This window comes from Gordionus sp. m RMFG-2023, chromosome 4, assembly GCF_954871325.1.
Source record: "Gordionus sp. m RMFG-2023 chromosome 4, tfGorSpeb1-WG-v2, whole genome shotgun sequence".
NCBI classification, from domain to species: Eukaryota; Metazoa; Nematomorpha; class Gordioida; order Chordodea; family Parachordodidae; genus Gordionus; species Gordionus sp. m RMFG-2023.
Genome location: NC_088778.1, coordinates 8,631,631 through 8,648,109, shown reverse-complemented (window position 1 = coordinate 8,648,109; position 16,479 = coordinate 8,631,631). Strand labels below are relative to the sequence as shown.

Sequence of the window (16,479 nt, the reverse complement as noted above, 5' to 3'; positions counted from 1 at the left end):
ACGAAAACTGCCAAATTGGCTAATGAGATATTCTTTCTTTCTAGCTTAATTTAACATTATTTACTGAATTATTTTTCTTACAAAATTATTAAAGAAAAAAAAATTAAGACATTTTTTGATATTAGATACAAGGCTGCTTTCTACAAATAAAAAACAACATAAATGTTGTTTATATAATTATTTCTTATATATATAACAGAGTTTGAAAAATCTCTAAAGATATTAATTTTTTCCCAACATTTTGAGAAAAACATTTTTCAAAGATCATAAAATTGAAAATTTTTCTTATAGAATATTTTTTGCAAGAAAGATTCTGAATTTTAAAGATACTCTTTGAGCATTCCCCAAAAAATCTTTAGAGATCAAAAAAGGCATCATTTATAAATAATTTTTTAATGGAATTAATTTTATTAAAAAAATATTTTTTTTTTAGTTTAATAAATAAATTAAATATATTTGTTAGCGGCAATGTGTTATTTTTTTCAACTATTAAATCATTATTTTGAGCGCGTTTTTTTAAATTTAGAATTACAATTTTACCGGAAATATATTTTAGCATGTTTAGAATACCTATCTTATAAATTGTAGACAATTTTGCCGTTAACCTTTGAGTCATTTATAATTTTTATAAAAAAATCTATGAAAAAACTAATATAAATTATATTAAGTTCAAAAGTTCACGGCAATTGTCTGAAATTTATAAAGTAGGTATTCCAAACATGATAGATATTTTCGATATAATTCATTACCGGAAAAAACACATTGACGCTAACCACAACTAAGTAAGACTTTTATTTTTGAGCAAAAGTTAAACACATTTAAAATGTGTTTAATAAGCGTGTAAACTCCATTTTTTTTGCCCCATAAAATAAAAATATTTTAAAAGCAATCCAACAATTTTACCCAATTTTATTCCCGATATATATTATTTTTCAACATTATATAATCATAATTATATATATATATAATACTAATTATTATTTATACAAATCTATTTTCCCTGAAACACGAAGCAGTATATGATTTGTTTACATTTAAAAAATAAAATTAAGATCGAGTAGCTTTTAATCCATCTTTCAATATATAATCATTTTGATCACCGTATTGTATTTCGCGACCTTTCAAATCAACCATTGAACCCCCGAGAGCGTTTAGGATGGCGTTTCCGGCACAAATATCCCATTTTTTGATATAGGTTGTGTGTAAGTATATATCGGCCCTACCACTGACTACTTCTAAAACTTTGTAACCTATTTTTGATAAATATATAAATTTATTAAAATTTTTGGTTTCCTATGTAAAACGATTGCCTTGAAATGCTACCAACCAAATAAAAATTCATATAAAAAAAAAATATTGAAATGAAAATTTATACACTAAATAATGTATAATTGTAATATATATTTTTCACCTTTTAAGATATAAATTAGATAATGAAATAACTTCTCAATTCAACATAATAAAATTATTTTATTATATAATAAAAACATACTCAATTATCACTATTAGAAGTATGTAATGGGCAGGTTTCCACAATCGCCTGTCCAATATTTTAATAAATAAACCGGCCCCCAACAGTTTTTAAATAAATATACCCGCCCGCTCTTCAGTATAATTATCTAACCGACCACCACCCAATCATTATTTATACTTTCAATTTTTAACATCTAATATTAAAAAAGATTTATTTCAGCGCTACATCCCTACAATAAAATTTAATAATTTATGAAATTGCTATATCAAACATAAAAAAATTAGTAATTATTGATACTAAAAACCTTCCAGCAATGCTAATTCCTCGTTCAGAAGAAGCACTGGTTGCTGGAATTGTTAATATTTTTATAGCTAATTTTGATAGCTTTGATGAATCTTTTTCTTGCCGTTTTCATCAAAGTATATATCCGTTTGAAGTGTATCCTCTACTCAAGTGAGATATTTAAATAAAAAGTGAAACCATTAATAATATATATTAAAAAAAGTAATTTTCATTCATGTTGATGTTATATTCTTCCTTGCAAATCATATCCAACATGTTTTCGATATATTTTTTACCTAATTAATTTCTTCCGACGACAACATCCTTAGTTATCGGTACTTTGGTATTAAAAATGTTGAAATTTCAGTGAGCATATTTTTTTTAATGTTTACTTAAATGATTTAAATAATAAATACCAGTTGTAAATCTTTTAACCCGTCGCCCATTGTTTAAATATTTTTCTTAACCAGCCCACCCGCCCGCCCGGTAATCACTATCGCATTATTTTAATGCTATGTAATATGAATGATTTAAAAAACTTAATATGTTATTTAACAAAATTGAAGTACCTATTAATAGCTTTATAATTCCCAATTCGTATATAGTGCTTTTTAGAGGTAATTTCATATTTTAAGAACATAAAAGGAGCTATTAAGAGTTATTATTAAAATATAATTCCGATATCTGCAGGTCCGAAACGAGCGGTTCAATCAGACTAATAAGATAAAATAAAAGTAAAAAACATATTTTACCTACCTGATCAAAAATTTTTTACACATGCCTAATCACATGTATTTTCTAATCATATTTTATTTTTTAAAAATCCATACATATATATTTTTTAAAGAATACTGTAAACTTAGCCATTGATTATATTTAGATGGATGCAGTTGCAGTTAAAGAAATTTTTATTGCATTTGAAATATGCATCTTACAAATCTGGGCCATTGTAAAGAACACTTGGGCTTAACATATTTGGACATTGCATATAGTTGATCGACAAAAGAAATGGGGCAAGTATTTGAGAATAAACTTTAGATAAACATTTATATATTATCTTCGCCTTCCCTTGCTGCGATTGAACAATCGTTGGCATGACTAATCTACAAAAATAAATAAGCGAAAATTTCTTTTAAGACATGGAAAAAAAGAGGGTCCAAAGGAAGATTGAATTAGGGATCTGAATAATAAGAAATCTCGGTTTGGTTCAGGTTAGATAAAAATAATAGAGTTCAAGTTTCGGTTCTGATAAATGTCCAAGTTATCGAGAGAGATGATTTCACATGGTTTGGCTACTGTCAAATTTGTGATTGACTTTTAATCACAAATACGAAATAAAAATTAAAGATCAAATTAAAAATATATCATTAAAATTAATTTTTTTTGATGGCATTATAATTTTATATATTTTTTAAAGTTAATACAGTATTTATTAGCGCTCTTAAATTATAACTATATTTTTGGTAAAACTGTAACTACAACTGGTTCCTTTTAAAAAGATGTAATTTATAATTATTTGTATTTTTTAGAATGTAATGTAATGACTATAATTGGGTAATAACTAAATGTTGGCGAATTTGGCTCTAGCTACAGGAAGGTGCTAGAGAAAATCCGTTATGTTATAAGGCCTTTTAATTTTTTATTAGTTTTTTTCAAATTTAAACTGTAGGAAAAATCCAGAGGCTAAAGTGATTGTGGGCTAAATACTCGGTTAACCGATTTTCTTAAGCTGTCTAAAAATTGGCTTAAAATATAGTAATTACCCAACTATAAATCATATAATAAAAACGCTTATTTTATAAAAACGGAATTGGAACTACAAGTTCTCAAAAAAATACGAATAAAATTATATTTTAGTATTTAAATTTTTTGGTATAAAAAATAAAATTCCTTGGGTTCTAATGTAAGGGTTCTTATTTTGCGGCTTATTTTTTAAAAAAATTGTAAAGTTCCACTTTACATATGTTCAAAAACAATCGGTAAAAAAATATAATTGGTTGATTTTATTAATGTTAGTATTCAAATAAATTTTAATTTATGTATTTTAAATAAACAAATCTGTTTTTGAATATATTAAAATAATAAATTTTAATATATTTAAAAAATGTTTGAAAAATATATAATAATACTATTAAAAAAAAAGAACGGAGATGGTGTGACGCAGGGAAACAAAAATGAAAAAGGAACGTAAGCGTTGTCTATGATAGCTCTTTGGCTAGAAGGCTACCATTGAAACTGATATAATTAGCTTTGTGAATCGCTATGGATAATCGTTGACGAAGAAAAAAACCCTCTCGAGGTTCTTCTGAGAGTTTGCTGATTTGTGATCCTAAGTTTTTGAAAAATGCTAAGGCGAGTTTGCCGAAGGTGCCAAGAGTGGTTGATATGATTGGGATGAAGCAATGATCGTTTATTATTTCTGTGTATTTAGAAATTTTAAGTTGTTCCTTCTGGTCAAGGATGTTGATGGCGTGGTTGGATGGGGCCAAGGGGTCAATACAGGAATAGTCCCATACCAAAAGTTGGCCTCTCCTCCATGGGATTTGAGAGATCCCATCAGGACGTTTACCGTCAGATCTAAAAAGACCCTGTGGTTCTAACGTGGAAGGAATTTGGGCGGATTTCAGAGCATGTTGGATGATTGTATTACATTGCTTGTGTCTGATGAATCGTCCATTGCAGGAGCGACAATGTAAACTATGTCTACCCTTCGAGTCAACTGGCGAGTTGCACCCTGAGCAGATGTGGGGGTGAGTGATGGAACAATTTAGACGAATGCCGATGGCATGGGTAAATTCATTGTTGGATAGTTGAAGCTGAAGATTGGTAGATGGGATGACCTCAAGAAACTCATGTCCCGTACCATTGAGCAAGGAAGAGAATAGGGTGCGGTAGGTAGATTGCATGCTAGATAAGAGATTTTCAACGCAGCGAGCAACCAATGGTGCATCCCAGTCTTTCTGTTTATGGGTTGTGGGGGGATGAGAATCGGCATTGATCCTTGTTTTCCAAATATCCATAGCCACGATTAAGGAAAGGTCTTCTTTAGAATTATGGGCGGTGGTTATTGGCTTTGTCAAGAGACTACTCGATATGAAAGTAGTTGTTGCTAAGTCAAGTGGAGATCTGATGCCGAGACCACCAAATTTGGTTGGAAGAGTTGCTTGGGCCCAAGCGGTTTCGTTGAATCTGATATTTACTATTTTTTCGGTTAAGTCCTTTATTCCTTTTTCGTAAGTTTGGAGAGGAATAGGATATTTAAAAATTGGTGTTGACCGAAGTGCGTAGAGAATCCTTGGTATAAAAAAGAAATTTTTTAGCAAAAAAAAGGACTTGTGTGATGGAAGAAGTGTAAAGATGTCCTCCAGTTTAAGGAGTATGTCAAGTGTGGAATGAAGAAAGGTGCTTATTGCCTCGTGTCCTCCAACAGGCGATCCTATAGATTTTTTATCTCGGCTATATAAACCGGATAAGAATTTACATTTTTTGGAAATGAAGATAAGCATGTGAAGTCCCAAATTAAGAATTTACCTATAAAACAAGGTGCAACAGAAGTTAAACTATCTGGCCTTAGTAATGACAAAAACAACCAATCACATTTTAAGTTACTTTATATAGTATGTTAAATATTAATATATATATATCCCATTCATTATCTTTACATAATGAAATGAGATATTGGTTAAATATCATTAAATGTCTCATTCGTTATCTTTAAATTGAATCCCCTTTATTCCCATCCCACCTGTTTTAAGTGAATAAATATCATTATGTTAGCGTCATATGTTATTTTTTCAACTTCAAATCATTTTTTGAGAGCGTTTTTTTAAATTTAAAAATAGGACATTAAGGGAAATGTATTCTAGCATATTTAAAATACCTATCATATGAATTGAAGATAATTTTGACGTTAACCTTTGAGTCATTTATAATTTATATAAAAAAATCTATGGAGAAACTAATATAAATTATATTAAGTTCAAAAGTTTATGGCAAAATTGTCTGACATTTATAGGGTAGATATTCCAAACATGATAAAATACATTTCCTGTAAATCAAAATTTAAAAAAACGTGCTCAAAAAATGATTTTAACTTGGAAAAATAACACATTGCCAGAAAAAGCTCATTGACGCTAACAATTATAAAACAACATTTTCTTAAAAAAACAATATTTAAATCTTTATAATAGTGTAAAGCCAAATTTTATAAAAAAACATGTTCACGCCAAAGTCATACAAAAAGCTGACTTAAAATACTCATAAATTATAAAAGGGAGAGACCGCTTAAGAAAATCAGATGCTTATGATTAGTCATTAGCGGGCCACACAATGTGTCCTGTTCCTTCATTAGAATCAATAGCCTCCTACACCCATCCTCTCCAAACAATAATTTATATGTATATATAATATATTTATTCATTTAAACCAGCTCCGCCAGCAGATACAACAGTAAAATTATCTTGCCCAATGATTGCTGCAATACTCGAGTCTATTTCCCCAGGATGGGAGCGTGAGATTATAACATTTTTTTGATCTGTAAAAGTCGTTCTCTCTAAGTTGGGGGAATGTCCTTTTCCAACCCAAGCCCAATCTAAAAAAAAATTATAGATATATAATTTAACAGTATTAAAATCTTTTAGCGGTTTATTCAATGGTCATTATATAGAGGGCGTCACTATAAAGTGGACATTATAAAGAGATGATTATTTTTAGAGGCTTCATTGTAGTCAAAATATCCCTACCTCAGTCTTAATTAATAAAATAGCCCCTTTGTCAACGATGAATAAAAATATATAATGTATATAGCATATCATTTCATATTATATGATATCAATATAAGAATTATAATAACTAGTCAAATTTATTTTGCTTTTAACTTGAGTTGCTTTGTCAAAAAAAATATGGGTATAATATTATATTATAACTTCTTCGTTAAATCATAGACCTAATTATCTATAAAGAAGCCATACTGAGAAATAGGAAAAGAATTACAGCGAGTGTTTTAATATATATAACATATTTATATCAAAAGAAATTGATTAGGATTTTAACCCAATTATTTGTATCTTATATCCTGGTTGTATGCTTTTAACAGATGGAGAACTATTTTATTTAGAGAATTAAAAATATTGTGAGAGGGGTTAATAAAAATTTTATATCAATTAAGAGTATTATATATATTTTTAAAAATGCATAAATAAAAAAAATGTCAGTGACTGAATCAGCATCACATGCAAATTATAATCAATCTGCATGGGCATTCTAAAAATTTAAATGGTAGCAATTCATTGTAAAACTTATTAACATGTGTTATTTTTTGATTGAAATGGCTTATGAATCACTCCAATGATTGGTTCCCCATTAGCAACTACACATACCATTGTGGTAACATAATCCAAGAGATTTTCTAATTAAAAAAAATAAAATTGAGTACATATGTAATCATATATTACCTGTAAATTCTTGAGTTGCATCTAAAGGATCAATCCATATTAGCAAATCATTTTGATTATAAATTTGATCAGGAATATTAGTTATACTCTTTATGTGATTTGTTATTTTAATATCTTTTAGTTGGTTTTTTTCTTCTGAAACAATCTATCATTTAGGGCATTAAGTGATGTGATAAAATTTTAAAACTTTTATTCCTGGAAATAAAGTTTTAATTGTTTTCTGCATTATTATATTTGAATATATATCTCCATTAGTTAGGGGATCATTTGCACCTTCTTTAGTTTTACCTTTACTTGTTTTATTTAAATTATTATCTGATCTAACTTTATAAATTAAGGATCCTCCATTCTCGGATGCAGCTATACAAATTATTAGAAGATCTTTTAAGTTTATATAGGCTACTTCCTTTCGATTAAATAATAAAATATAATGAATATAGAAAATAAGCGCAAAGCCAAATGTTATAGCACAAGTTACATAAACTTTTTTTCTATACATGTGTAAATACATTATGAATGAGTTCAAACTAAGTCATCTTATGCCAATGTTTAGTAGTTAAATAAAAAACATTAAAGCTAAACGATATTAAATTTCAGTTGCGCCTACAATGGTAAGGGTGGGGGGTCCAGGCTACTGCTTCTTAAAATTTGAATGGGGGAATTTTTTTTTTAAATTTTTTTAATTTTGTATTTAATCATCCCTAGTCAAAAGATTTCTTGTCTAGTCAAATTATTTTTTCAAAATATGCCCAAAAATATTAACCAAAAAATATAAATGCTTAAAAAAATAATTGCACACGATGAACAGACAATAATAGAAAAAAACATGAAGGGTAAAATTTTAACAATATAAAGAAAAGCGTTGAAATAGTACCTTTTTTAAAGACAATATCAAACAACTTGCAGATGGGGAAACTGCCCTCAAATTGTATATTCAAACAATGAAGAGGGAAAAAAAATAAAAGGGATTATAATCCAAATTATAATTGAATCTATAGTCGTATAATAATATAAATATTCTAAAAAAGAGAAATATTCTAAATATTAAAGCTTAAAGTGTACTGACAAAATCGCAATGATTTTTACGCCACAATAATATCACTCGGTAATAATAGCTTATTTGTTTCGATTTTAAAAGTTTATTGTTTATTTTATATTTATAGAGGCTTGCTAATCATATATACAAAGCTATTTTAAAATTATTTCCAATTTATAATACTTTGAGGACAGCTTTAAAAAATTGTGAAGATTCTGCCGCTTCTACTATGGCTAGTGTTATTGTTTTTAGAATAGAAACATTTAAATTTATTTTAATCACTTTGTTTTTTGGGTGAATTGTTAATAACAAGCTTGGCTTGTACAAAATTGCAAACCATTTCGAAGAAAATAGGGTTGTCAATAAATCAAACTTAATTGGCAAAAGCAATGATATATATAACTATAGATTGGCGATTCATTCATTCAATGCATTATAAAAGTGTCCACACATTGTAATCAGCTGTAGCGCCATTTTGTAGTTTGGTTATCCATTATTTGTCAGCAAGAAATATTAATATATAGAAAACAAGTTACTACGATTATTTAGTTTTAAAGGTTCGATTTATGATATAATATTTTATAGTATCTTTTGTTCTTTATTTTCATAAGATTTTTTTTATGAAGGTGGACTAGGTGATATTTTAAAAATGAATCTCAGACTAACCCACCTTTTAATTTTTTAAAATATAGTTTACCTAATCCTGCATGGACTAATAAATCTTATGTTAATACATGTTAGGATACATGCAAAACAGATCTTTTAATATCACTAGCATTTATTATTTTATTTAGATAATGGGAGTGTGCTTTGTTCATAATTTTAATAAAACAAATAAAATAGAATCTAATACACATATTTCTTATCACAAGTATATATATTATTTTTTATATGCAACATATTTATTACATAAAGCATTAATATGCTACAAACATTTTAAAAAATCCTTATTTAGTAAAAATATAAAGTTTTCTCATTTTTATTGCTAGGACAAATAATGCTTCTTCCTCTTGAGTTGATAAGATTTCTATTTTGAACTTTGCCTAAATATTTTAATTAGCCATTTTTAAAATACATATTTACTCTGATACAGTTTCATTTTAAATATTTTTTAGAAATATGTAAACCATATATATAATAATAAAGGCTCTGCCAATCAACAAATTTTTACTGATCCAATAATATATTACTAATAACTGATCTGATATTTATATTGATCTTTATGTACTATCTATCTTTGTATCAATGTCATAAATATATCTTATATTTTACTCATTATTATTCACCTATTTTTAAATATAGATTATTAAAATCCAAAGAATTATTGGAAAAATGGTTGCAAGCTATAAATATAAAAAATTTTATGCCTAATAAATATAGTATTATTTGTAGAAGGCATTTTAAAAATACTTGTTTCATTCATACTTTATTCTGAAAGATTTTATTGAAAGAAGATTCAATTCCATCGATATTTAGTATATCTAAGCCACTTCATGATTATGTTGTTAACAATATCATTACATAGTTAAAACAATATTTTAAAATATATACTTTTTAGATAACGAATGTTTATTCAAATAACATACAAACACCATTAAAAAGTGATATATTATATGAAAATGATATTATACATATAACAAATGATCATAATTATTCCGCGACATATGAAACATTAAAAAGAAAAATTATTTACCAAGAGGCTATAATTAAACACTTAAAAAAGGGCACATGCTTATTATAGGATCTCAAAAAGAAGAAAAAATAAAATAATCAATTTACAAACAATAATCACTTCACTAAAAGATGAAAATTTGTTATCAGATGATGTCGAAAATATTATAGACAGGCACTTTACAGGGACATCTTCTATATTCCTTAAAACACATATACACAGTGGAGGCATCTCAAACCCACAAAATATACAGGTGAATTCCGTCAATTTGCATTGACTATGCATTTTTATTCACCTAAGGCTTACAGATATCTCAAATCACATTTTGTATGCCTTCGGAATCCACATTAAGGGCATGGAGTCGTAAGATTGAAATCATGACAGGTTTATTATAATAATTTTTTAAAAAATAAATTAAATTAAATAAAGGTTTCCTTTCTATTTCATTTACCCAAAAAAAGCTACCAAAAAAAATCAGAAAAGCAGTTGGCGTACTTAGCCTTGATGAAATGCATATTAAAACACAAATAGATTATGACCCCCACAAAGCAGAATAAGGTGATGGGACAAAATCAACAAAGGAAGATAAATCTTGTCCAGAAGCAACAAAGGCACTGTTTCTTATGGCTACCTGTCTTAATAGCAGCTGGAAAATGCCAATAGCCTATTTTCTAGTTTCACAAATGAATTCAGATATCCTAGCTAATTTAGTGAGAGATGCATTGTTCAATCTAAATGAAACTGAAGTTATCTGTAAGGCCATAGTATGCGATGGTTATTCTGTTAATAAAAAAATGAGCAAACTGCTTGGTGTTAGTATGGATCCTGATAATATCATTCCATATATTGAGCTGGAATTTTATGATTCGGAAAAAATATATATGTTACTAGATGTTTGTCATATGCTCAAATTACTTAGAAATCTATTAGCGGAGGAGGAAATTTTAATAAATGAATCAAATGGAGAGGTAGCTAGCTATATTAAATTTGATTAATTATTTATTTTGTATTTATATTATTAGATTGGAAGCATATACGATTGAACAATGCATCTCTCACTAAATTAGCAAGGATATCTGAATTCATTTGTGAAACTAGAAAATAGGCTATTGGCATTTCCAGCTGCTATTAAGACAGGTAGCCATAAGAAACAGTGCCTTTGTTGGTTCTGGATAATATTTCTTCCTTTGTTGATTTTGTCCCATCACCTAAATCAACATAACCATGATATTCTGCTTTGTGGGGATCATAATCTATTTGTGTTTTAATATGCATTTCATCAAGGCTAAGTACGCCAACTGCTTTTCTGATTTTTTTTGGTAGCTTTTTTTGGGTAAATGAAATAGAAAGGAAACCTTTATTTAATTTAATTTATTTTTTAAAAAATTATTATAATAAACCTGGCATGATTTCAATCTTACGACTCCATGCCCTTAATGTGGATTCCGAAGGCATACAAAATGTGATTTGAGATATCTGTAAGCCTTAGGTGAATAAAAATGCATAGTCAATGCAAATTGACGGAATTCACCTGTATATTTTGTGGGTTTGAGATGCCTCCACTGTGTATATGTGTTTTAAGGAATATAGAAGATGTCCCTGTAAAGTGCCTGTCTATAATATTTTCGACATCATCTGATAACAAATTTTCATCTTTTAGTGAAGTGATTATTGTTTGTAAATTGATTATTTTATTTTTTCTTCTTTTTGAGATCCTATAATAAGCATGTGCCCTTTTTTAAGTGTTTAATTATAGCCTCTTGGTAAATAATTTTTCTTTTTAATGTTTCATATGTCGCGGAATAATTATGATCATTTGTTATATGTATAATATCATTTTCATATAATATATCACTTTTTAATGGTGTTTGTATGTTATTTGAATAAACATTCGTTATCTAAAAAGTATATATTTTAAAATATTGTTTTAATAACATAATCATGAAGCGGCTTAGATATACTAAATATCGATGGAATTGAATATTCTTTCAATAAAATCTTTCCGGATAAAGTATGAATGAAACAAGTATTTTTAAAATGCCTTCTACAAATAATACAATATTTATTAGGCATATATATTTATAGCTTGCAACCATTTTTCCAATAATTCTTTGGATTTTAATAATCTATATTTAAAAATAGGTGAATAATAATGAGTAGAATATAAGATATATTTATGACATTGATACAAAGATAGATAGTACATAAAAATAAATATCAGATCAGTTATTAGTAATATAGTCAGAGTTGTTAAAAGATCGAATCAAAAGATCGACGATCCTGGATTCGATCGCAAATTTGTCAATTTTACGAGATTTATGATTCTGACTTAAATTGAGGATCGAGATCATTTTGTTTAAAATTCGATCCCGATCTTTTTAAAAATTATTTTTTACTTAAAAAGCAATAAATAAAATAAAAAATTTGAAAATAAATTAAAATATTATTTTTTAAAAAAATATCTATCTTCATAGTTTATCAACTTCCATTCCACCATTTATTTTATAGATATATTTATTCATTTCCTAAATTTTACGAGATTTAGAGCTCTTACAAGTTATTTAATATAAATTTATAATAATATATTAATATTTATTTTAATAAGTAAATGTAAATGTCCATTATAGATTTAGAAGATTCTATTGCTTCTACTATTGATGTAACAGCAGATATAAGTGAGAATGAGAATCTTAATGCCGTCTTTGTAGAAGATAATATCATCTTCCAAAATATCATCCTCGAACTTAAAGAGACTTACAAGTAATTCTTTTTTATTTGATAATCTTAATGTCAACATGTTTAAATTTAATTTATTACATTCCTGAGTTGAGCAGGTCCTACAGAAATAGAATCTAGATACAGATTCTTTATAAAAAAAATGAATTATTAGATACAGTATAATTAATAAAATATTTGATGAAGAGTTAATCTTAGTTTTGTTATTTATATATAATAATTAGGCATTTATTTTTTAATATTACTATTATATTAGTTTAATTTTCAAAAGAAGAGTATTTATAATAAATTGAAGTCTAATAACTAATAATTAAGCCTTTATAATGTATTTTGACTTTCTTTAATATAATTAAAACATCCAGTTCAATGTTATTTGTATTGAACTTAGCAATGTTTCACCAAAAGAAAAATAAATATCTATTCTATTATTTCTTTATTATAATATGTTAAATCTAATCATTAGTATTATAGTCAGTTTGAGCTTGATTTAATCCTCTTGACAACATTTTTAGGGCTTCTTTTAATAATATATTTTGAATTGAAAGTATTTTTTGTATCATTTGACTCAATCCATAAGTTCTTAAATGCCACCCATTATATTCATAATAGGAAATTCAAAATCTTTGGCCCATATCATCTTGGGCAACTTTTAATAATGATAGACAATATTGTAAACTTACATTTTTAAGATAACCTACCCCCTTTTAACCACAATAAAACATACTTAAATATGTTTAACAAAATTTGTTTAACCCTTAATCCATAGTTCTTAAATGCCAAAAAAGCTAATTATATTCATATATAGGAAAATATTTTATCAAAATCTTTAGCCCATATCATCTTGGGCAACTTTTAATAATGATAGACAAGGACAATATTGTAAACTTAAAATTTAAAATAACCTATATGAACCTTTTTTAACCATATATAAATTAAATAATATACTTTAATATGTTTAACAAAATTTTTGTTGAACCCTTTATCATTTTTTTGTTTATATAAGTTTTACATTCAGCCTGTACATTGTTTTTTTTAACTTTCAATTTCCATATAAAATTTTAAAAATGAAATTTGATTCAGGAGAAGTTATTTTCATCCAACTTTGATACATACTATTTTTTTCTTTTATAAAGAAAAAGCACAGTGAATTTAAAAATGAGATTACCAAACACCTCAACGAATTCTCTACACGAAAAAATATATCACTGCAAAACCAAAGTGGTTCCGGTTGCAAATCCAGACAATCTAAATTAAATTTTAACAATCTAAACATTCCAGCTGTATCGCAAAAAACAGCAGACGAGGTTATCATGGATTTTATTATTGACACCTTCCAACCACTGTCTCTGGTTGATGATCCTTCATTTGAAAAAATGATTTAAACTTGTCGCGAAACACTCTACAACAGGATATCTACTTCCTTCTCTTATATGACAACAAATCTTATAAGAGATTTGTCTGAAGTTTCTTATGTATGCACCACTGGTGATTGTTGGAGTGGTCATCGAAGGTATATTATATATATATGAATTTCATAATGTTTATTTTATTAGGGCTTTTATTGGACTTACTACACATTGGCTGGATCCATTAACCCTCAAGAGAAGGTCAGCCGCTTTGGCACTGAGGAGGATAATTGTGAGGCAAACAGATGTTTTGGCCAACGAAATCATGGGTATCCACAGTTCTATAAAATTTATAATAAGGCGGTGAAGATGGTGACTGACAATGGAACCAACTTTGTCAAGGCATTTAAGTAATATTTATATTTAGCAAAAAATATTTAAATTAATTTATTTTTTCTAGTTTTTGGAGAAAATGAAGAATAGTAGTGAGGATATGGAATTGATAAATTTGGATGACATATTATCCGTTGATGACCCAATTATTCCTACTATCAGCCTACCAAAACATCAACGTTGTTGTTGCCATAATCTTAACCTTGCAACAACAGATGCGGAGATGGCAGATAGTGATCTTATAAACTAATATCTAGATCCACTTTTGCAAAATGTTTTGCTTTAGTTAATAAACAAAATATGTCGTAAAAAATGGCGGATATTTTATTGGAGAAATTGGGAAGATATTTAATAGCTCCCAACAAGACAAGATGGAATTCTTATTACCAATCCATGAAATTAATAGTTAAGATGCTTTCTGAAAAGTTTTCAGAAGTAGAACAAGTATGTGATCAAATTGGATTTGCAATGTTTAGGCAAGTGGAATGTTTTTTTGTTAAAGAGTATGTAACAGTAATACAATGATATTCTCTTAATAAATTTAGGTTATGGAACCTTTGGCGATCTCGTTTAAAATCTTGGAACGGGAGGATAATATGGAGCTGGTATATCTAACTCCCGTTCTATCGATATTGATAGATTAATTAACGAAATTTAGCTGCCTGCGGTATTGTCAGCCCCTTGTAGATAGTGTTCTTAGAGGTATTGATAAAAGGTAATATTTTTTTATACAATTATTTTATATTATCAGATATCTGCAAAATATGTTAAAAAAATTGCAAAGATCTGGCAAATTTAGTAAAATATCTTTAACAGGCCAGTTCTATTAAACCTCTGATATCTAGTAAAATATTAATGGGCCTTTGAAGACATTAAAAATTTATTAGATTATTTGAATTTTAAGCTAATATTTTGATTAATATTCTTTGTAAATAAATTACAATGTTAATTTCTTTGTATATTAAATTTTAAGTTTACATTTAATCAATATTTATGATATGACCCAAATATAAATAAATACCATACATATGATGTGCCAGACTTGACTGTAAAATTTAAAAGGGTTAAGTTTTGCAGATACTTGATTTGATTTATATGAATAAAATGAACACTTATTTAATAATAAATTAATTATCATTTCATAATATAGATTTCCTTCACTCTATGAAGACAGTAACATTTTGGCAGCCATGATTCACCCTAAATTTAAACTTAATTGGCCTTATATTAATCTGCCACAAAATATGATGGTAAAAGAAAGATTAGTTGCCCATTTGGGAAATATGCAGGAACAACCATATGCGGATACCTCAAATGAATGTATGGATGACATTGATGCTTTTTGGGGGAAAAATACTGTACATAATGCTTGTTCCGTTAAAAAAAATTTTTTATTCAAATGATGTTTCCATGAATAGCATAACATGTTCTAAATGAAAGACGCGGATGTTTAAATGATGATAATTTAGAAAAAATTTTATTATTAAAAGCTAATTTTAATTATAAATAAATATATTATAATTGTTATATTTATTATTCAATTACAAAAAATTTTTACCATATTTAATTTATTTTTATATTAGTTAATTTTGCATCGGTTATAATATATTATTATTCAATTACAATAAATTTATAACATATATTAATTAATTTTGCATCGGTAAGAAATTTCCTTCGGAAATATAAATAGAAAAAAAGGTCGATCCTGGATTTCGATCCTCTTTTTTTGAAAAGATCGTGATCGGGATTCGATCGTTTAAAAAAGATCGGTTAACAAGCCTGAATATAGTATTGGATAAGTAAAAATTTGTTGATTGGCAGAGCCTTTATTATTATATATATGGTTTACATATTTCTTAAAAATATTTAAAATGAAACTGTATCAGAGTAAATATGTATTTTAAAAATGGCTAGCTAAAATATTTAGGCAAAGTTCAAAATAGAAATCTATCAACTCAAGAGGAAGAAGCATTATTTGTCCTAGCAATAAAAATGAGAAAACTTTATATTTTTATTAAATAAGGATTTTTTAAAATGTTTGTAGCATATTAATGCTTTATGTAATAAATATGTTGCATATAAAAAAT

The 16,479-nt window shown here is 27.1% G+C and overlaps 1 protein-coding gene and 1 long non-coding RNA gene across 3 annotated transcripts; one reads left to right on the top strand and one right to left on the bottom strand.

Moving 5' to 3' along the window:
• Positions 1-908: 908 nt before the first annotated feature.
• LOC135928594 (inositol monophosphatase 3-like) lies at positions 909-10,202 on the bottom strand. The gene is made up of 6 exons (XM_065465050.1): positions 10,038-10,202; positions 7,397-7,615; positions 7,210-7,354; positions 7,062-7,163; positions 6,183-6,347; positions 909-1,250 (listed from the first exon to the last, which is right to left on the bottom strand). Exons 1-6 carry the CDS (start codon positions 10,200-10,202, stop codon positions 1,048-1,050), a joined length of 999 nt encoding a protein of 332 aa, XP_065321122.1. The 3' UTR covers positions 909-1,047.
• A 2,352-nt stretch (positions 10,203-12,554) lies between these two features.
• Positions 12,555-15,936, top strand: LOC135928319 (uncharacterized). Of its 2 annotated transcripts, XR_010572286.1 has the most exons (6): positions 12,555-12,677; positions 13,787-14,163; positions 14,207-14,409; positions 14,460-14,868; positions 14,938-15,107; positions 15,543-15,936. It is a non-coding gene; the product is annotated as an uncharacterized LOC135928319 (long non-coding RNA). The 2 variants fall into 2 exon arrangements; XR_010572285.1 differs by having other exon boundaries at positions 14,460-15,107.
• Positions 15,937-16,479: the final 543 nt, after the last annotated feature.

What these genes read in the sequence shown, in the direction of transcription:
- LOC135928594 (XM_065465050.1), bottom strand. Translation starts at nt 10,202, where the DNA reads ATGCATAGTCAATGCAAATTGACGGAATTCACCTGTATATTTTGTGGG. An exon ending in TGCAACTCAAGAATTTACAG is followed by an intron (nt 7,164 to 7,209) that starts GTAATATATGAT and finishes TTTTTTAATTAG; the next exon opens with AAAATCTCTTGGATTATGTT. An exon ending in TCAATCAAAAAATAACACAT is followed by an intron (nt 6,348 to 7,061) that starts GTTAATAAGTTT and finishes ATTTTTTTTTAG; the next exon opens with ATTGGGCTTGGGTTGGAAAA.